Source organism: Tamandua tetradactyla, chromosome 4 (genome assembly GCF_023851605.1).
Source record: "Tamandua tetradactyla isolate mTamTet1 chromosome 4, mTamTet1.pri, whole genome shotgun sequence".
NCBI classification, from domain to species: domain Eukaryota; kingdom Metazoa; phylum Chordata; class Mammalia; order Pilosa; family Myrmecophagidae; genus Tamandua; species Tamandua tetradactyla.
In genome coordinates this window covers 40,343,720-40,369,272 of record NC_135330.1, presented here as the reverse complement: position 1 = coordinate 40,369,272, position 25,553 = coordinate 40,343,720, and the positions used below count along the sequence as shown (strand labels likewise).

Below are 25,553 nucleotides of genomic sequence, written 5' to 3'. Positions count from 1 at the left end.
TCTCCCAGCTTCTTGCTTCATGAAGCAACCTGGGGTGGGGGTGGGGGTGCAGTTCGCCTCTTTGTCTGCAAAGGTCTCTGGCTACATAGGCTCTCCTGGTTCTTGTAACTCTCTCCAAATGTTTCTTCTTTTAAAGGATTCCAAGTAAACTAATCAAGACCCACCTAACATGGATGGAATCACATCTTCCTCTAGTCAAATACCCACAACTGGGTAAGTCCTATCTCTCTGGAGATAACCTAATCAAGTTTCCAAAGGAAGTACTGAATAGGGATGAAAAGAAATGGCTGCCTCCACAAGATGGATCTGGATTAAAACATGGCTTTTCCAGGGTACATAATCCTTTCAAATGCACACATTCCACGCTCTGGACCCTAAAAAGACCTGTTTTTCCCACATAAAAAATACATTTATTCCATCACAATTTTAGAAAGCCATAAATCATTTCAGTAACAATACAAATACAAAGTCAGAGACAGTAAAAAAATTGCATCAAAGTCAGCTACAAGCATGGTCTGTCCTAAGGCAAAATTCACCTCTGGCTCTGGATCTGTAAAATTCAGAGCACATTATTTGCTGCCAACATACAAAAGATGGACAATCATAGGATACATATTTCCATTCCCATAGGTAGAAATTAGAACACAGGGGTCACTGAACCCAAGTAGTTTCGAAAATCTGCAGGGCAAACTCCATTAGATTTCAAAGTCCAAGAGTCATTTATCTTCGGGGCTTTAGACAGCAGCAGTCCCACCTTTTCCAAGGGTCTTTGCAGCAGCCTGCACCTCTCCAAATGCAACCTTGAGGATATTAGGGAAACCACCTTTTTCTCGGCTCCACCCTCTCCAAGCATTGGGGTCGCACCCAGGCTGTCTGCCATCTCCAGGGCAAACATCAACCCCTCCATGTGGTGGCAGCCAGGCACTCCCCAATCCCCAAGGAATGTGTTCCACCCAGTCCAAGGCCTGAGGTGGCACAACTCTTTCACTGCAAGAAGACGGAAGGCCCACCCTCTGCCTTCAGGGCAAACTCATGCTTTCCAAGTACTTGGGTGGGTCCACTCTCCCGGCCCATGGTTTCTTGACTTCAGACTTTAGCTTCCATAGTTCTGCCTCTGAAGTCATTTCTCCTCCAATAGATTCCTTCTCTGCTCCTCTCAGTCCAAACTGGCAGTGGTTCTGTTTATACAAATCTCTCAACACTCTTGTTGGCTTTTTATGCAGTAGCCTCGGATCATGCCCATCAGACAGAAGGGGTTTCCATAAATCCTTCCTGGATAACTCCATCTCCAATCCTGGCTTTTTCTGAAATGGCTGACTGGTCCCACATGTGGCCAAATCCTCACATGGGCCACCATTCTCTGGGGTCTCCCTTCCTGGAAGCCCAGAATTCTCCAGAACATCAATTTCTGATTTCTTTTGTACCCAAGAGTTCAGTTCTCAGCTTATCTCTTATCTGTCGCATTTCACTATAAACTGCAAGGAGAAACCACTTTGCAGTTTCCACTTTCACTATAAACTGCACTTTCCACATTTAATTTGGAAATCCCTTCTGCTTAAAATCCAAGTTGTTGACTTTTAAAATCTGCCTTCCAGTCAAATTCACTAGTCAATTTTGCCAAATTATGTGCCGTTTTAAAACAAGGATTGCCTTCCTTCCAGTTTGCAATAATACACACCTCATTTCTGACTAAGGCCTTATCAGCAGTATCTTTAGAGTCCACATTTCTACCAACAGTCTCTTCAAAGCATTCTAGGCCTTCTATCAAATGTCTCACAGCTCCTTCAAAATCTTTCCCTTATCCATTTGGAAAGCTATTCCAACATGTTTGGTATTTCCAAACCTCAGCAGCACCCTACTTCTCTGTGGGGTGAAATCTGTCCTGGTTTGCTAGCTGTTGGAATGTGATATACTAGAAACAGAATGGCTTTCAAAGAAGGGAATTTATTAAGTTGCAAGTTTACAGTTCTAAGGTCCTAAAACTGTCTCAATTAAAGCAAGTCTATAAAAATGTCCAAAATAAGGCACCAACAAGTGATTACCTTCACTCAAGAAAGGCCAATGAAGTTCAGGGTTTCTCTTTCAACTGGAAAGGGACATAGCGAACATGGTGACGTCTGTGAGCTTCCTTTCCAAGCTTCTTGCTTCATGAAGCTCCCCTGGGAGCATTTTCCTTCTTCTTCTCTAAAGGTCTCTGGCTTTGTAGGCTCTCATGGTTCTCATGGCTGTCTTCAAACTGTTTCCTCTTTTAAAGGATTCTAGTAAACTAATCAAGACCCACCTGGAATGGGTACAGTCACATCTTTATCTAAACAAAGGTTAATACTCACAATTCAGCATGCCACATCTCCATGGAGACAATCAAGTCAAGTTTTCAACATACAGTACTGAACAGGGATTAAAAGAAATGGCTACCTCTACAAGACTGTTGAGGATTAGATAATGGCTTTTCTAGGGTATATAATCCTTTTAATCTGGCACAATTGCCAAACCTCAAATTGAGTTTATTAATAAAAACTTTCAATCTACCACTAGAATATAAAAATATAATAGCTAATATTATAGGGATGATTTTTATTTCTAAATTATATAATAAAATCATTAAGAACAAAACAAATTTAAGGTCACTGTATTTCATATGATGAATGTTTAAAATGATCACTTTGACAATGATATAGAAAAACACATAGAGAATTTATCTGACATAGACAACTACACAACAATTATTATGTTCATTCTTATAACCAAAAGTAACACCAGCAGTTTAACAAAACTAAGATTAAAAAATACCAAATACTGAAGTGAAATATGGATTTGAAGGCAGATATCCAGAAATTGAAAAAGCACAGCAATTTGAGACCTCTACTAGGATTTCTTTTTATTAGTCACCTAGGAAGCACATACATTAAAAAAAGCACATGCAAATGAAAAACTCAAAAGAAATTATTAAAAAATCCATGAAAAACATATGTGCCAAAAATATCTATTCTAAAATTAGCTCTCTAAAATAATTTTTGAAGCCACTCACATGAAAGGAATAGCTTTTTCCCCTAGGAAAATTTCTTAACCTCACTGTGCCTCGATTTCCTTATCTGGAAAATGGGGCTAATGAGAATATCCTCCACAATGGGGTTTGAATGGGATATTAGTTATAAAACACTTAGTACAAGATCTGAAACATAATGGCCATATAAATGTCATTTGTTGACATCATTAATACTATTATATAATAAAATATGACTGTATCAACAAGCTAAAAAGCTGAAAGATCAAAAGTAAGCAAAAGCATGCAGAATTCTCGCCTGCCAAGCCAGAGATCTGGGTTTGATTCCAAGTGCCTGCCCATGCAAATAAAATAAAATAAAATAATAATAATAATAATAAAAGTAGGCAAAGTCCCACTTCTCAGGGATTGTAGCTTTGCTGAAATGATGGAATTCAGCGTTCAATTTTGTTAATCATATGATTCTTTAAGAAAAAAATCTTCTCTTAGAGATACACACCGAAGTATTTACAGGTAAAAATGATGTGCTATCTGGAGTTTGCTTCAAGCTACTCTAGGAGTTCCCAGAGTAGGAGAAGAGGAGGGAAAATAAAAGACAGAACAGATTAAACAAGAATGGCAAAATGTTGATAATTATTGAAACTGGGTATAAGATACATAGGGATTTATTGTATTATTCTACTTCTGAATTTGAGATTTTCTATAATTAAAAAATAACACCAATGTATTCAAGCATTTTAATATTTCCTTAATTCTAACAAATTATTTATTTTCAGCTTTCCTTTAAAAGTCTTGAACATATCATGCTAACTTCCTATCAAAATACTTAAGAATTTTGTCAGTAACATACCAGGAGCTAATACTTGGTAAGAGAACAAATGGAAGAGGCCCTTCCTTTTCAAAAATTTAAAAGACTAAACAGCTGTGCCAAAATCTTCCTGAGGGTTAATACTGTGATTAGATTCATCTTACGATGAATTCTTCTAAATGTTATCATATGTGTGCAATGAGCAGCATAAACCCATAATATTAAAATAATGTAAGTCTACGTATATAAATACTTCTGAGTTGGGAAGAAATAGTTTTAGCTTTTTTTATTGTATAGTATAACATACATACCAAGCAAAGAAATAAAAAAGCAATAGTTTTCAAAGCACTCTTCAACAAGTGGTTACAGGACAGATCCCAGAGTTTCTTGTGGGCTACCATATGACCCTCTTATATTTTCCCTTCTAGCTGCTCCAGAACATAGGTTAGAGGGCTTAAACATTTTTTTATCATCCCAATCGACTTTTTTTCCTTTTTTTGTGACAGTAACATATATACAAAAAAGCTATAAATTTCAAAGCACAGCACCACAATTAGTTGTAGAACATGTTTCAGACTTTGACATGGGTTACAATTTCAGGTTTTTACTTTTAGCTGCTCTAAAACACTGGAGACTAAAACAGATATCGATTTAATGATTTAGCATTCATATTCATTTGTTAAGTCCTATCTTCTACCTATAATTTCACCATCACCTTTAATCTTTCCATACCTCTCTTTGGGGTTGTTTGGGCTATGGCAATTCTAAATTTTTGATATTGGAAGGGTCTGTCACTGATATGGGGTAGGGAGATGGAACTATCTGATGTTCTGGAGAGGCTGGGCTAGGTTTCAGGACTTATCTGAACCAGAGACTCATTTGGAGGTTGCAGGTTTCTGGAAAGTTGGTTTAGTGCCTGGAACCCTTTGGAATCTTATATATTACCTAGGATTACAGGGATTGGCTTGAATGGTCCTGGTTGGGGTTGGCAAGTTATGATAAGTAGCAAGGTCTAACTGAAGCTTGTGTAAGTAGCCTCTTGACTCTACTTGAACTCTCTTTGCCACTGACACTTTATTAATTACACTTCTTTTCCCCCTTTTGGTCAGGATGTAATTGTTGATCCCATGGTGCTGGTTTGAATTCATCCCTGGGAGTCATCTCCCATGTCGCCTGGATGTCATGTCCCACGTAAGGGGGGAGGGCAATGATTTCACTTGTAGAGTTGGGCTTAGACACAGTGAGGCCACATCTAAGCAAAAACAGAGGTCCTTCAGAAATAACTCTTAGGCATGCCTATAGGTAGTCTAAGCTTCTCCGCTACCTACATAAGCTTCATAAGAGTAAGTCTCATGATCAAGGGCATGGCCTAATGATTTGGGTATCCCTGAAGTTTGACACAGTATCAGGGGATTCCCTGATGGTAAGGTTTAATAGTTTCATATTCTTTCTCCCCTCCCTCAGGGGACTTTGCCAATACTTTTTGATTATCTGCTTAATATGCTCTGGGATGTTTTCTTGGCATTACAATAATCTACATAGGATTAAATGAACTCTTCCTATTCTGCACTTCCTGTGCTTCAGTTGTTCAAATGAGCTATACAGATGGGTTGAATTAGGTTATGCTCTACAGAAAATTCCAGTTCCAGATCAAATAAACCTTTCTTCCATTGGTCTCAAAAAGTATGCATTGTTCTAAAATATAGACACTGTCTTCCTTATCCCTATGTTCTGAACTACTTTAACCCAAACCTGTTCGGCTTCATTCTTATCTCTAAATATAAGGTTTTATATATATATATATATATAACAGCCTCTTGAAATCGAGAAATAATAAACAACACTCCAGGCTTAATGTGTCTGCTTTAAAAGCTTACAATCTAGGCCTCTGTTTCCTTATAAGCATTTTCTAAACGTAACCATACCATTGTTTTTTTTCGTTTCTAGCTTATTTTGTCTCAGCAAATGTCCCACATATTTATTCACATCATTGCATGCCTCACATTGTTCCTTTTTTGTAGCAACACAACCTTCATTCATAAGCATACACCATTGTTCCCCAATCTAGTTCTCTGTCAGTGCATCCCTCAGCCACCTGCATTCATCAGGGATCATGTACAGGCCCCAAAGTCCACAGTCCATCAACATTCTCAATTTTAGATAATTTCATTGTTTCCAAGACACAGAAAACCAATAAACACACCCTCACCAAATAGGAAATCTAAACCTTCTCTTAACTCTTGGCTCTCACCCCATTATTTACCTCTGCTGTTGCTGTGGTAGTGCTAATGGTTTCCTTTTGAACATAGCTCATAGCATGCAATAGCAGTTTTACCCCTGAACCCTGGACTTAGACACTCTTTATACAAGAACCATATCTTTGAGATAATTCTTATAAGAACTCATTCATATTTCTATGTGTGAGTCAGTGGGACACATAGGTCTATGAAACCCCTTTCAATCTTGTTCATCTCCAATATGGCAATATTACTTCTAGACCCACTAGAGAATCAACTTTGCTCCTATCTATTACCTCACATTGGTGTTCAACCTCATTAGGTTAACAGCTCACCCATCTCTAGTTTCTATGTATCTCCAAGTCCCCAATATTCTGTATTATAAGCCTCTGACTATACCTTTATGCTGGTCACAAAAGTGGAATCATACAGTATCTATCCTTTTGTTTCTGGCTTATTTCACTCAGCATTATGTCCTCAAGGCTCATCGATCTTGCCATATGCTTCAGGACCTCATTTTGTTTTACGGCTGCATAATATTCCACCGTATGTATCTATATATACCACATTTTGTTGATCCACTTGTCTGTTGATGGGCATTTGGTTTATTTCCATGTTTTAGTGATTGTGAATAATGGTGTGAACATCATTGTGAACACCAGTGTGAAAATATCCGTGTTGTTGTTTTCAACTCTTCTGGGTATATCCAACTAGTGCTACTGCTGGGTCATAGGGCAACTCAATATTTTTTCCGAAGGAACCACGAAATAGTCTTCCATAGTGTCTGCACCATTACACTCCCACCAGCAGTGTATAGGTGTCCCAGTTTCTCAAAAATAGATTTCTTAAAGAATAAAATAAGTCCTCTAAGTATATGCATTAACTCAGCAGAGACAAACAGTATTCCTTTACATAAAGTATTTTTCAAGAAATTATATAAAGCAAAAAGAAAATACTTAAGTCCTAGGACTAGAATAATTTTAAAATTACTTGAAAACTAATATGGGAAAATAAAAAATCAGGGGAAAATCTATAGGCCTTTATTATAAATACATCTCATCTTTACAGAGTCTGACAAACAATACCTACCTCAACAGCATACCTCTGCATGCAGTAATAGAATAAAAACCTGGAACACATGCTGGCTTCATCACTCAACAATGTTATTAAAATAAAGAATCCAAAGTACTGTAAATATAAACAACTATGCATAAAGAACTATAAAGTCACTAAATGAAAATTATAGACTTAGCCTCAGAAAGTCTAGAAGCAGAAAAATTAAAATAAAGACACCCAAACCAGGCCTAACAGACCATTCCCAAGCCACCATTAAACCCTGCCATTTCACATTCTAATGGTTATATATATATATATATATATATATATATATATATATATTTTAATACGCACAATTCCCCCAAACAAGTCAGCACCCAAACAAGTCTAATTGGTCTGGAATACCCTGATAGAACAATACTTACAAAGTTTTTGAGATGCAAGTTGTATTGATTGACCCCACAGCTTTCTATCTTGATTTTTAAGACTGTCATTAATGAAATGAACTGCAAGTATAGCTTTGTGCTGGGCGTGTTTCAGTAGTTTTCCTGCCTTCATGCGATCTAATTCTTGCACAACCACCCAGGGAATTATTAAAACAACTCTGTCAAAGTCTAAAAAAATAAAAAAATTTCTTTGAAATAAACAAATATATATTAAGCTATTAAATCAAACTAATATAGGGGAGTTAAAAGTTTTAAAGTATGTAATTCCCACCTTAAGGAGGTCAGAATATGGATGGAAAAACATTGTACAAAGAAAAAAAAAAAAGGAAATTAAAAACAGGATGTAAGTGCCAAAAGAATGTTAATAAAAATAAATACCATTGTAACAGAGACCATCAGGAGATAGAAATAGGGTAAGATATTGGGTAATTGGAGCTGAAGGGATAACAGATTGTGCAACATGACTGAATGTAAAAACTCAGAAATGGACAGCACAAAACTACCTAACTGTAATTCAATTATGTTAAAACACTGAATGAAGCTGAATGTGAGAATGATAGAGGGAGGAGAGCTGGGGGCACAAATGAAATCAGAAAGAAAGATAGAGGATAAAGACCGAGATGGTATAATCTAGGAATGCCTAGAGTATATAATGATAGTGACTAAATGTACAAATTTAAAAAATGTTTTTGCATGAGGAAAAACAAAGGAATGTCATTACTTCAGGGTGATGAAAATAGATGGTAACTGATATTTTTAAATTTTAACTTATGTGTAAGAATAAAGCAAAAAATGCTTATTTGGTACAAAATTTATATTTTGACTAGTGCATTTCCTAACATAACTTATGTAGACAGCTTAATTGAACACCGTAAGTACATGGAACCCTTGAGTAGGACATGAGATTTTGTTGGTTTGTCCAGAGTGATGTCTCGATAAATCCCAGAGTGATTTGAACAGTGAATAAAAGAGTATTCGCAAAGTCCCCTTCAGGGAATGGTGAGAAAGGGGGAAGATTCAACTTCCCCAAGTCGAATTCTTAATATTCTCACAGGCAGTGTGGACAACCAAAGCTATAGGCTGAGCCCCCAACTTTGGGGTTTGTTCATACGAAACTTAACCCCACGAAGGATAGGTCAAGCCTACTTAAAATCAGGCCTAAGAGTCACCCCCTAGAGAACCTCTTTTGTTGCTCAGATGTGCCTCTCTCTCCAGCCAACATAACAAGCGAACTCACCACCCACCCCTGTCTACATGGGACATGACTTCCAGGGGTGTGGACCTTCCTGGCAATGTAGGACAGAAATCCTAGAATGAGCTGAGACTCAGCATCAAGGGACTGAGAAAAACCCTAGAATGAGCTGAGACTCAGCATCAAGGGATTGAGAAAACCTTCTCGACCAAAAGGAGGAAGAGTGAAATGAGACAAAATAAAGTGTCAATGGCTGAGAGATTCCAAACAGAGTCAAGAGGTTATCCTGGAGGTTATTCTTACGCATTAAATGGATAGCACCTTGTTAGTCTAGATGTCATGGAGAGACTGGAGGGAACTGCCTGAAAATGTAGAGCTGTGTTCCAGTAGCCATGTTTCTTGAAGATGATTGTATAATGATAAAGCTTTCACAATGTGACTGTGTGATTGTGAAAACCTTGTCTGATGCTCCTTTTATCTACCTTATCAAGAGACGAGTAAAACAAATGGAATAAAATAAATAATAGGGGGAACAAATGTTAAAATAAATTTAGATTGAAATGCTAGTGATCAATGAAAGGGAGGAGTAAGGAGTATGGTATGTATGAATTTTTTTCTGTTTTCTTTTTATTTCTTTTTCTGAATAGATGCAAATGTTCCAAGAAACGATCATGATGATGAATATGCAACTATGTGATGATATTGTGAATTACTGATTATATATGTAGACTGGAATGATCAAAAGTTAAGAACGTTTCTGTTTGTTTGGTGTTTTCTGGTATTTTAAAAAAATTAATAAAAAATAAAATAATAAATACCATTGGAGGAAAAAGGTGAGTTTACATTGCTAGGTTAATCTGTGAAGGCTCTTTGATCGCTTAAACTGATTATGTTTAAAAGCATATCCAAATGTGAATAACACCACAATGTTAGTATAAAACATCAGCTCAAGTAAGAAAATTTAATCAGTAAATATATTTTGTAAATACCTGGTAATTCTGTTGTCTTCAAAATTTTAACAAATTTGAGATGATTCATCAGAATATTTGTGTCAATAACAATTAGAAGCATTTTGTCTGAAGCAGTATTTGTTGAAGGAAAAGAGCAAAGTTAGGATTTCAAGACAGTTGATAACAGATTTCTATAATAGTGAGAATTTTTATATAGAACTTTTTATCTCATTCTGAAGAGAAGAAAATCCTTCAGAAAGTGAAACCAAAAAATGCTTTTATTCCAATCTTTTAGAGAAAGAACTACAATCAATTCTCAATTATTAGAACATTATGAATTGCTTATGGGTGTATTTTAAACCAACGCAGACTTGTCTCAGCACTGTTTCTAAGTATTGTCCTCTATCATTGGTAGTTGTGTACTAAGGAATTATAAGCTAATTTTAATATAAAATTATTATATTATTAGCTGAATGAAATATAATTGAAAGGATAAATATGTGTAAGCCAATGAAAATGCCTAATAATATCAGGACTATTACTTCATTGAGCTATTGTAAGGATCAGATAAATCAACGCATATGAAAATACTTAAAAAATTTTAAATGTGCCGTGAATATAAGGTAGTATTACTATTTTTATAAATGCAATTGAAAATAAATATGCTAATGAATTTTGGATAAGCTCTATCACTATCAACTCCCAGTAACAAGAATGATCAAAATTTGACTATATAATTCAAGAAATCCATTAAGATAAAACCTTTCAGCAATTTGCATTAATTGTGATTAGTGCTTTATATAGTTGAAATTGTTACTCATTATGATTAAGAAAAAGAATAAAAGACAACTTATAAATCTCTTTGCTACCCTCTGGCAGAAAGAAAAAAATATGTCTAAGTTACTTATGAAAGATATATAAAGCAAATGATGATGAGATAAAATACTTTGTCTTTATTCCTTATAAAAAGCTACTAGACCTTATTCCTAGTAGCTGAAAGAAATACACCATACTTTATCATTTCAAATGAGCACATTTTAACATCTTTCATCTATCTGTTGTAAAAATTGAATACTGGCCTATTAACTCTTAAGAAAGCATAACAGATCATAAACATTAGCATATAGGATATACCAGCAGAAGAATGTACATCATCTTCTACCAAGTCAATTTCCATACTCATTAGCTCTCCAGAAGGTGGAACCACAGCTAAATCCATACTTTTTCTCACACGTGCAGTATGAAGTTCTTCTACTATCTGCATCTAATTGTAAAAGGCCAACAATTAAATATTTTGAGTTATTTACTCTGCAGATTAATAAGATGAAGACTTCAATTAACTCTTAATTACTTCACTTAAAATGAGATATTTTTGGAAAGAAAACATTTACAAAAATATGGAAGCAGCATGATAAAAGAACACAGATCTAAAATCATACATAAAAAAATAAATAAAATAAAAACATACACATGGTTTTAAAAAATAGCTCTTCTGATATAACTTATGTGACTGTGATTGTGAAAACCTTATGTCTGATGTTCTTTTTATCCAGGGCATGGACAGATGAGTAAAAAAATATGGATAAAAAATAAATAAATAAAAGGGAATATAAGGGGTAAAATAAATTGGATAGATGGAAATACTGGTGGTCAATAAGAGGGAGGGGTAAGGGGAATGGGATGTATGAGTTTTTTCTTTTTCTGGAGTGATGCAAATATTCTAAAAAATGATCCTGCGATAAATATAAAACTATGCAATATTATGAGCCACTGATTATACACCACGTATGGACTCTATGTGTGCAAAGATGTGTCAATAAAAATATTTCAATAAAATAAAATAAATCGGGCGGGCCGCGGTGGCTCAGCGGGCAAAGTGCTTGCCTGCTATGCCGGAGGACCTCGGTTCGATTCCCGGCCCCAGCCCATGTAACAAAAAACGGAAAAACAAAATACAATAAAACAAGAAAATGTTTAAAGATGTTTCAAAAAAAAAAAAAATAAAATAAAATAAAATAAATCAAGAAAATAAACAGCTCTTCTCCTAGTTCCCCTGTAAACCTAGGCAAGCACATTTTAAATTACTTCGCTCATCTACAAAACAGGAAAATTCAATAATTAATACCTTTTAAGACTTCTGTGAGGATTAAATGAAACAGGCTATATAAAGCATCTCACCCAGAGCCTGGTACTTCAATATAAATTAATTTTCTCTTCCCTTCCTCATTTCAAAGTACATTAGGAACCAAATATCTTTTCCTCAAATGATGAGTATTCTTCCTGAGACTTCCAAAATGGTTTATGAACTATCAAATACTGAAATCTAGAACTTAAACCTTTATTTTAAAAGTATTTCCCTAATGTATTCTGAGGCAGAAAAAATGAAAATATAATCTAGCTTTAAAGCTAGAGGTGAAAAATCTTTTTTCTATTAAGGGGCACTGGCTTTCAGACAGAAAGACAGAAATGACCATAAAAAATAAAAAGCAATTAATAGAGTTAAAAATCTTCTTTTAATAGAAAAAAAGGTATTCTATGAATCTAATTTTAATTTTGGACCAAGGTATATTTTAAATTCTATCCAATAATTCTATGATGTCAATCAGGAGTTTCTGGCTGGGAAATGAACCAACAGGTAAAAAGATATACATACATGCACTGTCATTTTCATTGAGTAACATTTTTATAATATTACTAATTAGAAAAATGAGGTAAAGAACTTGTTAATACTTTAACTGTATTTTTAACTATAGGTATAAACTATAGGGGAATAAATGCTAAAATAAATTTAGTTTGAAATGCCAGTGATCAATGAAAATGAGAGGTAAGGGGTATGGTAGGTATAATCTTTTTTTTTCCTTTTCTGTGTTCATTTTATCTCTTTTTCTATTGTCTTTTTATTTGTTTTTCTGAATTAATGCAAATGTTCTAAGAAATGATGAATATGCAACTAAGTGATGATATTGTGAATTACTGATTATATATGTTGATGTTTTATTTGGTTTATTTTTTTAATTAATAAATTTTAAAAAATGTTTAGACTGAAAAAAAAAAAGGTGATCAGGTAAACGTATATACTTTTCCACATAGTTTCTTTCAATACTTTTGTAAGTAGAGATATCATTATATTCATATTATCAAGGCTTCTAAATCATTATTTTGTATTAAAAGTAGGAATTGTTTAACTTATTTCATTAAAAATATTCAAAGTAAATAAGCATATCAGTAACCTCTTGATCTGTATCTTGAGTATCTTCAGTTGACACAGAAGAACATGGAGCTTCAAAACTCTGAAATGAAAAGTAATTTCATTAGTTAAGAATGAAGCATATACCTAGAGCAGGGCTTCTCAACCTTGATAATATAGAAACCTGGGGCTCAGTAAGTCTATTGTAGGGGCTGTTCTGTGCATTGTACAATATATAACAGAATCCCCCACTGATGTCAGTCATACTAACCCCACCCAAATTGTAACCATCAAAAATGTCCCCAGACATAGACAAATGCCCCCAGATGAGAACCACTGAGCTAGAAAAAAAAACCATTTTATCATGTCATGAAAAAAATGGAGAAATTTTTAGGGTTTACTAATCCTTAAATATCTTCCTAAAAATACATTCAAAGAATACAAATACATGCCACTCTAAAAATAGAAAGAATCATTGAAAAGGTAAACAAAGAAAGCCATAAGTAGTTGGAAATAACCAGTAGTAACTGAACCATTTCTAAAAGTGATAAGATAAAACAATCAGGGTAACTTGAGGATTATAATACAGTAGAGAGGCAAAGGCTGAAAACTGCATAATTCTATTATAAAAGAGGTTAGAGCACCAGAGATTCATGTTTTATTTCTTTGTCTTCTAGTAGAATGACTGAAAATTGAAACTTTACACTGGCACTTTCGCTGAATGATGAGACCTTCCTAATGCCATATGCAAAAAGGAGCTCGGCAAAAGCACCACTGCACCAAATCCTCTTCTAAGACTTCTCAAAACAACTCCAAACTCACAAACATTTTACAAAACTATTTATAGTATAAATTATACTCCCTCTTTAAACAAGTGCATCATATGCAGAAATGTTCTACTGGAATTCAGCTTCATACTCTAACTTTCCAACCTCAAACACACATGATACAGGCCTAGAATAGCTTTACAATAGTAAAATCCCATGACCCTGGGATTTAAAATCCCTTTTTCATATGACTTAAAATCTCACTTGATCCTTAAGGTTATTACAACTTCCCCCAACTCCTGACATTCTGTATCTTTTTGTTTTCTTCTTTAGGTCACTAAGCTCTTATTGACTACAAGCCCCTTCCAGTGACTTCAGTGGATTTTCTGTCATTTCAGCAATCCAGAAAAATTCATGTCAATTTTCTCTGAAAAGTTACTCCTTATTACAAATGAAAGGTTTAGTGTACATGTAACTGTTTGCCTTCCCTTACCATGCTTTATTTTTTGGTTAATAAAACATCCTTTAAATATTCACCATTAAATATATGGATTGGAATGTATTTTGCTGGAGATGACAAAAGGAGATAACACTATAAAGGTAATAATGATTTTATCTATTGCAGTGATTATTCTAAACTGAAAAATCTGATTGTACTGCTTCCCTGGTTATACTGTTCCAGTGGCTCTCCACTATCCACAGAATAGAAGATAAAGTACCAATCTTCTCCATGGGACTCAGTCATTCATTGTTTAGACATCATCTGTCTCTCTAAATTCCTCTCTGCAGATTTTCCTACACATCTTAATTCCAGTCACCCTGAAGAACTTAAATGCCCATGTAACCCACCTCCCCACCCCCCCAGCACTATCACAATTCTGTGCCATTACACACATCAGTCCTCTAACCTGCTTGGACATCACTATTCCATGCTTAACACGTCTTTCAAGACAATGTTTAAGAATCTTCACCTAGTGAGCCTTTCCTAAACCCACCCAAAGGTTTATACTAACACCACATCCAATTCTTAGGGCTTTAATATTTACTTCACTGTACTGCAATTATATATTTTTACAGATCTGCTTTTCTAGGAAGTTCTTGAGGGTAAAGATCATTTTATTAATCTCTAAATCCCTAGTACTTAGAAAAGTGCCTGATATACAATAGGTACCTTTAACTAACGTTTGATAAACTAGTGAATTCCTACTTCACAAACTTGTAAAGATTAAGTGGCATACTGTATACAAAAGTGTTCTATAAACCATAAATCTCTAGAACATTAATTTGCAATGATGAGTAGGAGGTACAATGTGAGAGGGGGCTCTATTAAAGGACTATATAGAACATAAGAAACAAAAGTTATTTTTTTTAGGAAAGTATAACAAGATTGCTAAATAACTGGATTACTAAATTCAGAAAATACAATTATTTCCTTGTAGAATACACTCATTACTTCAGGAAAATAGTTATCCATTGAGGAATTAGTAAAGAAAACAAAACAATGAGCATAGCATTAAGACAACTCTCTATCATCAATAATATGCTAAAGATAATATACTCAAGATACTGAGTATATTAAATGGTTTAAGGTTGGATAATGCAGCCATCAAAGAGTTTATAAAGAGTTTTAAATCCAGCAACTGGAAAAAAGTCATGCAAAAATTGTTTCTATGTACTTCTTTTAGTTTGCGCAGTACAGGTGGTAAAGAGAACAGAACAAACTATAAGATGCATTGGAGATTTCTCATACTGTTTTTTACATATAAAACACAAGGGAACAACAACCAATTGATGATGATTATTACTGAACATACTGGCAAGTTCAATTTCCTTTCTTCCATTCTACTCTAAAGAACTGGCTATAACACCTAAAAGAAAAACTGGAAGTTTTTTTCCTCCAAGAAAGGAAGAAAAGAAAAAAAAAAGTCAATTCTCTCCTTCTTTGGGTCCCTTTAAGTTCATTTGAACTAAAACCACTCTCTCTAGCTCTCTGGCCAAACTAGTTATAATCCCTTTATTTTTCATGAGAAATATCTTTGTACTGCAATCTATAGTCTTAAGACCTAACAGAAGGATTGGCTGACCACTTCTGTTTATAAGTAATCTTTAAACGTAAGAAGCTTTAAAGTTCTGAAGTTCAAAGTTCTACAAGTTTTCTTGAAAGCAAACATTTTATTTGCCATAGAAACAATGCTATAGAGATTAGGGTCTCAAATTAGTCCATGAATGCCATTTACTACATAAGTTAGAAGCAAAATAAAGTGTGCCAGTCTTTCTAGCCTAGATCTGTGCACATACAGTTCCTTTTACCTAGAACATCTCTGCTTCTCTCATCTCATACCACCTTTGCTTCACCTGAACAATTCCTTCTCATCCTTTAGTTCTCAGTTTATTAACTCCTCCAGTAAACCCTTCTTCACTAATCCCGCCACAGTGTATCAAGGCTATGTTAATCCCCTGCTGTGCATACTGATTTTAAGTGATGAGTAATTTACTTATCATTGTGTCTCCTCACCTGAATATTAATTTTTGAACACAGATTGTGTGCTCCTCACAGGCTATTTTATCAGTGTCTGGCACATAGTGGCACTCAGAGAATTTGTTAAAGAAATAAATTATTCAGAATATTAACCCCTGAGTATTCCTGTGGTTGGAAAAGACCTGAAGGGACTTTTATGACTGCTTTTCTCAAAAAAAAAAAAAAGGGACTATCTACAACTGCTTCTTTTCACAATTATATACATTCTCTTCTCTTCCTTATTAATTTCCAGGATATCTTCCTAAGGAAGGTAGAATTAAAGTAGTAAAAATAAAGAAACCAACGTATATCTTCACATTAATTTAAATCAGCACTCTATGTTCATTATCAGAAATGAAAACAATTCAGGCCTTTATTAAAATTGTGCTAAAACTTACATTCCTCATTTTATAATAGCTTACCTTGGTTAGCTTTTCATTAGAACTTGAAAAATTGTTTTCTTGATGCTCATGATGGTATTTTTCTCTCCACTCATGAATAGTCTGCTTAAATGTGGACTCTAAAAATAAATGTTCACTTTTGTGCCTAGACAAATTTAAAGAAACTTCGGCATTTTCCTGGCATTCTTTGTCCTTCTGTTTCGTCTTTAACTTGTTAGAATCTAAATTCAAGACATTTTCTTCTACAAACTTCTGAAAGGTATCATGGAATTTTAATGGGATTTTGAAATTCACCTTCTTTCTTTTAGACTTGAGTGGTTCCTTAATTATCTTGTTGGAATTATAATCCTCAGAAAATCGATTTCTCTTGCATTTATGTAAAACACATTTTTCTGAACTGTCTCTAAATGTACTGTACTTTGCTCTCTTAAGTTCTTTCATCTTCTCCCTCTGAGCAAGTAAATGAGGCCTTATTTTTTCACTGGTCTGGCCTTCACCTTTAGGTTTCATATCTTTAGAACTCTTAGACATGCGAAGGTTTTTAAGTTCATGGTCAAGTTTACTCCTAATGTCTGTTAATTTAATGTCTTTAAGTTTAACATCTACACATTTACTCATATCTTTTTCAGTTCCATGTGAAGAAGGATTCTGTGAAATAATTTGATCTTCATTTGAATATGATGCCTCTCGGAGTTTAAGTAGTCTTTGGGATGAAGAGCTGATTTCTGGTCTCTTTCTTGGAGTGTCAGGCTCTACATTGAGTCTGTAAAGCAGCAAAGAAACCTAGGTTACATTACAATTATATATACTGTTATACCATGTAATTTTAGTTAGGGCATGACAAAACAGTTGATACTAATCACAAAAAGTAAGAAATGGCTACATTAAGAATGAAGTTAATAAATTCCAGGAAGATGGCAGAACAGGATAGCACCAGTTCAACCCTGCTCCAAGGAACAACTAGAAAAGGGTTGGGAAGGCAACTGAGACAGCGATTCCAGGGTATAAGTGACCTGGGAGAGTCTTCTGCACCACGTAGTGTGGGCCTGGTTGCAAAAGCTGAGAATTGAGAAGCAGAGAACCAGAGACCATTCGGCTGGTGCAAACTGCCTAACGCAGAAGCCCAGAGCACTCAGGAGTGCACAGATAAGGAAACGGGAGCCACATTCTTTGAACGGGCAACCCTCACTGGGCCAGCACTGTGACTCACCCACACCCAAAGCACCTGAACTCCATCACCCGTTCTGCCTCCCCACACTCCAAGCGCCCCCACCCCATCAACCCCTTGCGTGTACCTGCCCCAATACCTCAACCCAAGCGCATGCATGTCTGCTCCAACCCAAACAAACCACCTCTCCAGCAAAAGCGCAGTCTCATCCAGTTTCTCCCAAGCCCTAACTTCCAGTTCCTGCCCACTGCAGGTGGTCACCAGTACATAAAGGCTTCAGGCACATATCTTTATACCCAGGCTACACCCACTCCCCAACCCATACAATTCTGCAACCCTTCCCCCCCTCTTTGAGATCTGTGCACATATACAACACTTTATGTCCCTCCCAGATCTGCACATACACATGGCCCCAAGACACGCCCCACCCCCCCAGCTCTGGGTAAGCGCTGACCTGCGCAGCTGGGCCACATCTGCCCCCAGCCCACGCAGGAGCAATCCTGACCCGCTGTCATGAGCTCTGCACATGTATACAAAGGGCGACCAGTCCTAGACCAGCGCACACCAGGGCCCTGACCCCAGACGTGTCCACCTGCACAGAAACATCCTCCCCACCGCTGGGCACCGACGTTCAGAGGCACCAGTGTAGCATCCCCAACCTGCGCCTATACCTGCACTGCAACGCAACACCACATTGTTGTGCCCTGACCCGCACCCTGCATCCTATTCCATATCCATCACACAAATACAAGGTTTTAGATTACTGAAGGAAATCAACTTGTAAAGTAAAGCAATCAAGATACTTACATGCTGTGAAGACAGCAGAAGATCAATAAGCATATCATGATGCAGACATATATAGCCCAGTCTAACAACAAAAAACACCAGAGGAGACGCAGACATTGGAACAACTAATCAAAGATGTTCATTTTAAATAAAATAAGTGGGATGACTGATAACATAAAGGAGATCAAGAGGACACAAGAACAGCATAAATAGGAATTTGAAAGAATAAATAGAAAAACAACAGATATCACAGATATTAAAGATATCGTAGATCAAATAAACATACTAGAGACACACAAGAGAAGACTTGAAGAGACAGAAGAAAGAAAAAGCAAACTAGACAACAGGACAACTGATTTCAAACCCTCAAAAACAGCAAAAGCAAAAAAAAGATGGAAAAATCTGAATTGGATCTAGGGAAATGATAGACAAAACAAAGTACACAAATATAAGAATCACTGGTGTCCTAGAAAGAGAAGGGAAGAGTAAAAGGTGAGGAAGATTATAATGAGAGAAATGAGAATAAAATGGGGGAAATTTCCCAACCCTCGTAAAGGACATAAATATGTAAGTCAAAGAAGCTCAAAGAACTCCAAATAGAATAAATCCAAACAGGCCTTCCCCAAGACACATACTAATCAGTCTGTCAAATGTTGACGAGAAGCAGAAAATCCTGAAAGCAGCAAGAGAAAAATAATCTACTACATACAATGGTAGCCACATAAAACTGAGTTCAGACTACTCAACTGGCACTATGGGGGTGAGAAGGCAGTGGTATAATATATTTAAGATCTTGGAAGAGAAAGATTTCCCATTGAGAATTCTGTATCCAGCCAAATTGCCCTTTAAAACTAAGGGAGAGATTAAAATTTTTATAGACAAGCAAATCCTGAAAGAATTTGTCAACAAGAGTCTGGCCCTACAAGGAACACTAAAGGAGTTCTGCCAGTTGAAATAAAAAAGACAGGAGAGGGAGGTCTGGAGGAGGGTACAGAAATGAATTGTACCAGTAAGGGTAACTTAAAGAATAAAAAGAGAAAGAGGAAAAAGAATATACAGAGCTGACAAATAAAATCCAAAAGATAAGATAGTAGATTCAAGAAATGCGTTTTCAGTAATAACTCTGAATGTTAATGGACTAAACTTACCAATTAAAAGATACAAATTGGCAGAATGGATTAAGAAATAAAATCCAGATATATGCTGCTTACAAGAGACTCAACTTAGACACAAAGTGAAAGGATGGAAAAAGAAGTTTCACACAAGTCGTAACCAAAAGAAAGCAGTAGCAGCTATACTAGTATCAGACAAAATAGACTTTAAATGTAAAGACATCATAAGAATCAAAGAAGGACATTACATATTAATAAAGGGACAATTCACAAAGAAGAAACAACAATCATAAATGTTTATGCTCCCGATCAAGGAGTTCCAAAGTACGTGAGACAGACGTTGGCAAAACTAAACAGAGTGAGAGATGTTTCAACAATAATAGCAGGAGACTTCAGTATACCACTTTCCTCTATAGACAGAATAGCCAGACAAAAGATCAAAAGTTAATAGAGAAACTAAACAACTTGATAAATGAATTAGACCTAATAGGCATATATAGGTCATTACACCCCAAAACACTAGGATAGACATTCTTCTCTAGTGCTCATGGAACATTCTCCAGGAGAGATCACATGCTGGGACACAAAACAGGTCTTTATAAATTCAGAAACATTGAAATTATTCAAAGCACTTTCTCTCATCACAATGGAAGGAAGCTGGAGGTCAATAACCACAAAGAATGAGAACTTTCACAAATAGATGGAGATTAAATAGCACACTCTTAAACAACAAGTGGTTCAGAGAAGACGTTGCTAGAGTAATCAGTAGCTATCTGGAGATGACTGAAAATGAGAATACAACATATCAGAACTTATGGGATGCAGTAAAGGCTGTGCTGAGAGGGAAGTTTATTGCCCTAAAAGCCTATATTAAGAAGCAAGAAAGAGCAAAAATTGAGGACTCAACTGCTCACCCGGAGGAACTTGAAAAAGAACAGCAAATCGACCCCAAAGCAAATAGAAGATGAGAAATAACAAAGATTAAAGCAGAGTTAAATGAATGGGAGAACAAAAGAACAATAGAAAGAATCAATAAAACCAAAAGTTGGTTCTTCAAGAAAATCAACAACATCAATGGGCCACTAGCAAAACTGACAAAGAAGAAAAGAGAGGATGCAAATAAACAAAATAAGAAATGAGAATGCATGCGTTACCACAGACCTTGAGGAAATAAAAGAAATCATAAGAGGATACTATGAACAACTATATGTCAACAAACTAGACAACTTAGATGAAATGGACAAATTCCTGGAGACACACAAACAAGCTACACTGACTCAGGAAGAAATAGAAGATCTAAATAAACCAATCACAAGTACAGAGATTTAAACAGTCATCAAAAATCTTCCTACAAAGAAAAGCCTAGGGCAAGATGGCTTCACAGGGGAATTTATCAAAACATTCTAAAAAGAACTAATGCCAATCCTGCTCAAACTTTTCCAAAAAATTGAGGAAAAAGGTACTCTACCTAACTCATTTTATGAAGCTAATATCATTTTAATACCCAAACTGGGTAAAGATGCTATAAGAAAGGAAAACTACAGGCCAATCTCTCTAATGAACATAGATGCAAAAATTCTCAATAAAATATTAGCAAATCAAATCCAACAGCACATTAAAAGAATGATACACCACAACCAAGTGGGGTTTATACCAGGAATACAAGGATAGTTCAACATAAGAAAATCAATTAATGTAATACAGCATATTAACAAATCAAAAAGGAAAACTCACATGATCATCTCAATTGATGCTGAAAAGGCATTTGACAAAATTCAACATCCTTTTCTATAAAAAACATTTCAAAAGATAAGAGTCCTCAATATGATAAAGTGTATATATGAAAAACTGATAGCCAGCATCATACTCAATAGAGCGAGACTGAAAGTTTTCCCCCTAAGATCAGGTGTAAGACAAAGATGCTCTCTGTCACCACTACTATTCAACATTGTACTAAAGTTCTAGCTAGAGCAATGAGGCAGGACAAAGAAACAAAAGGAATCCAAATTTGAAAGGAGGAAGTAAAACTTTCATCATTTGCAGATGACATGATACTATACTTGGAAAATTCTAAGAAATACACAACAAAGTTACTTGAGCTAATAAACAAATTCAGCAAGGTGGTGGGATATAAAATTAATGTGTAAAAATCAGTAACGTTTCTGTATGCAAGCAATGACCTAACTGAGGAGTCAGTTAAGGAAAAAATTCCATTCAAAATAGCAACTAAAAGAGTCAAGTACTTAGGAATGAACTTAACTAGGAACATAAAGAACTTGTATACAGAAAACTACATACCATTGCTAAAAGAAATCAAAGATCTAAATAGATAGAAAGACATTTCCTGCTCATAGATAGGGAGGGCAAATGTAGTTAAGATGTCAATGCTACCCAAATTGACCTACAGATTCAAGTAGTACCAATCAAAATTTCAACAACCCACTTTGAAGACTTTGAAAAGCTAGCTACCAAATTCGTCTGGAAGGGAAAGAGACCTTGAATAGCTAAAAGGATCCTAAAAAAGAAGAATGAAGTGGGAGGATTAACACTTCCTGACTTTAAAACTTATTATAAAGCCACAGTGGTCAAAACAGCACAAAGATGGAAGCATTGACCAATGGAATCGAATCAAGAGCACAGAAATAGACCACCAAATCTAGAGTAAATTGATTTTTGACAAGGCCCCAAATCCACTGAACTGGGACAAAATAGTCTTTTCAATAAATGGGAATAGGAGAACTGAATATCAATAACACAAAGAATGAAAGAGAATCCTTACCTTACACCGTATACAAAAATTAACTCAAAGTGGATCAAACATTTTCTAGAAGAAATTTTCTAGAAGAAAATGTAGGGAAACACCTTCAAGACCTACTAATGAGGGGTAGTTAGTCCTGAACTTTACACCCAAAGAACAAGCAACAAAAGAAAAAAAAGATAAATGGAAATTCCTCAAAATCAAATGCTTTTGTACCCCAAAAGACTTTGTCAAAAAGGTGAAGAGGCAGCCAATTCAATGGGAGAAAATATTTGGAAAATCACACATCGGACATATGGAACTCATCCACAAAAGAACAAATGATGCAATTATAAAATGGGCTTAAGATATGTATAAGTCTTTTTTCTGAAAAGCAAATACAGATAGCTCAAAAGCACAAGAAAAGATGCTCATTTTCATTAGCTGTAAGGGAAAGGCATATCAAGATTACAATAAGATACCAAGTCATACCTATAAGAATGGCTGCTATTAAACAAATATGAAACTATAAATGCTGGAGAGGATGTGGAGAAATTGAAACATTTATGCACTGCTGGTAGGAATGTATAACAGTACAGCTGCTATGGAAGACAATTTAGCACTTCACTAGGAAACTAAATATCAAGTTGCCCTATGACCCAACAATAGCACTACTTGGTATATACCCAGAAGAGCTGAAAACAGTGACACAAACAGACATTTGCACACTGATATTTTTAGTAGCATTATTTACAATCGCCAAAAGATGGAAACATTCCAAATGCCCATCAACAGGTGAGTGGATTAACAAAATGTGGTATATACATATGATGGAATATTATGTAGCAGTAAGACAAAATGACTTCCTGAAGCACATGACAAGATGGATGAACCTTGAGGACATAATGTTGAGTGAAATAAGCCAGACACTAAAGGATATTGTATAATTATTCCGCTTTTATTACCATAGTAAAGGTAAAATCAGAAGCTTATAATACAGATTCTAGGGGACTTAGCAATACATAGAAGCTACAAATGGGTGAACAGTTAGCTAATTAGGTTGAACTCAAATATAAGGGAATAGATAGAAGTGAAGTTGGTTCTCTAGTGGGTCTATAAGTAATATTACCATATTGAAGGTGAACAAGATTGAAAGGGGCTATATAGACCTATGTGCCCCACAGAGTAACACTAGAAATATAAATAAGTTCTTGCAAGAACTACAATTTGTGTACAAAAAGTGTTTAAGTCCAGGGTACAGGGAGAAAACTTATGCTATGGGCTATGTTTAATAGGAAGACATCAGCAGTGCCACAGCAACAGCAGGGCTAAATAATGTGGGGGGGAACAAGAGTTAAGGGGAGGTTTAGATTTCCTATCTGGTGAGGGTGTATTTGTTGTTTATCTTTCTCTTGGGAACAATGGTATTATCTAAAATTGAGAGTTGATAGACTGTGGACTTTGGGCATTATACATGCTACCTAATGAATGCAGGTGGCTGACAGATGCACTGACTAAAAAATAGACTGGCAAATGATGGTGTACACATATGATCAAATATTGTACTGCTACAAAAAGGAACAAAGTTGTGAGGCATGCAATGATATGAATGAACCTATGGGATACTTACTGAGGCAAAATAAGGCAGAAACAAAATAATAATTTTTGTATGGTCTCCCTTAGAAAATGCATATAAGAGAACAGAGGCCTAGATTGGAAGCTCTTATAGCAGACACATTTAGTCTGGAGTTAATTTTTATTTCTGGATTTTGAGAGGCTGTTTTATGTATGTATAATCTGGTATTTAGAGATAAGAACAAAGCCAATCAGGTCAGGATTAAGGTAATTCAGAACACGGTGTAAGGAAGACACTGTCTATATTTTAGAACTGTACCTGCTCTTGAGACCAAAGGAAAAAAGGTTTATTTGGTCTGGAACCAAAATTTTCTGTAGCACATAATCTAACTCAACCTGTCTGGATAGCTCACTTGAACCACTGAAACTCAGGGAGCCCAGAATAAGAATGAGGGCCTTTAATCCTGTATAGTTTAATGTAGTGCCTGGATATATCCTAGAATATATTACACAGATAATCAGAAAGTATTGGCAAAGTCCCTTGAGGATGGGAGAAAAAATATGGAACTACTTAACTTTACCAACAGAAATCCCCTGATACTATGTCAAACATTAGGGATGCCCAAATCAATGTTCCTTATTGATGTTCCTTAGGGTTGGCTGGAATGGTTTTGGTTGGGGTTTGGCAAGTTATAATAGCTAACAATGTCTAACTGAAGCTTGCATAAGAGCAGCCTCCAGAGTAGCCTCTTAACTCTATTTCAACTCTCTCAGCCATTGATACAGCTTCTCATAGCTCTTGTGAAGCTAATGTAGGTAGTGGAAAAGCTTAGCCTACCTACAGGCAGAGTTACTTCTGGAGGACATCTTTTGTTGCTCAGATGTGGCTCACTCTAAAACCAGTGTTGTAAGTGAAATCATTGTCCTCTCCCCTATGTGAGACATGACATCCAGAGGTGAAAGTCTCCCTGGTGGTGTGAGAGATAACTCCCAGGGATGACTTTGACCCTGGCACTGTGGGATCAACAATGCCATCCTAACTAAATGGAGGAAAAGAAGTGTCAGTGGCTGAGAGAGTTGAAATAGAGTTAAGAGGCTACTCTGGAGGCTGCTCTTATGCAAGCTTCAGTTAGACATTGTTAGTTATTATAACTTGCCAAACCCCAACCAAAACCATTCCAGCCAACCCTAAGGAACATCTAGGGCAATATATAAGATTCTACAAAGGTTCAATGCACTAGGGTAACTTTCCAGAAACCTACAACCTCCAGATGGGTCCTTGGACTAGATCAATCCTAAAACCTACAGGGCCCAGCCTCTCCAGAACATGAGCTAGTTCTATCTCCCTACTCCATGTCCCTGACAGCCCCTTCCAACATGAAAAAGTTAGAAAGGCCATAGCCCAATACCCCTAAAGAGTGGGATAGAAAGATCAAAGGTGATGGTGGAGTTATAGAGAGAAGGTAGGGTTTAACAAACAAATATGATTGCTGAATCATTAAACTGATTTCTCTTAGTCTCCAGTATCTTAGAGCAGCTACAAGTGAAAACCTAAAATTGTGGAACGGTAACCCATACCAAACTCTGAAATCTGGTCTACAACTAATTG

At 35.8% G+C, this 25,553-nt stretch overlaps 2 protein-coding genes across 2 annotated transcripts in view; one reads left to right on the top strand and one right to left on the bottom strand.

Annotated features, from left to right (window-relative positions):
• Positions 1–25,553, bottom strand: part of SWT1 (SWT1 RNA endoribonuclease homolog) — a 165,765-nt gene that overhangs the window by 139,059 nt on the left and 1,153 nt on the right. The window contains exons 2-7 of the mRNA XM_077156787.1: positions 22,862–22,971; positions 16,588–17,329; positions 12,924–12,983; positions 10,828–10,957; positions 9,733–9,819; positions 7,531–7,719 (exon numbers count right to left, since the gene is read on the bottom strand). Of these exons, the coding sequence (XP_077012902.1) occupies positions 7,531–7,719; positions 9,733–9,819; positions 10,828–10,957; positions 12,924–12,983; positions 16,588–17,329; positions 22,862–22,971 (1,318 nt within the window). The remainder of the gene's footprint in view (positions 1–7,530; positions 7,720–9,732; positions 9,820–10,827; positions 10,958–12,923; positions 12,984–16,587; positions 17,330–22,861; positions 22,972–25,553) is intronic.
• Positions 23,092–25,553, top strand: part of TRMT1L (tRNA methyltransferase 1L) — an 83,148-nt gene continuing 80,686 nt past the window's right edge. Inside the window, exon 1 of the mRNA XM_077157220.1 lies at positions 23,092–23,164. The gene's annotated coding sequence lies outside the window, so the exon portion shown is untranslated. The remainder of the gene's footprint in view (positions 23,165–25,553) is intronic.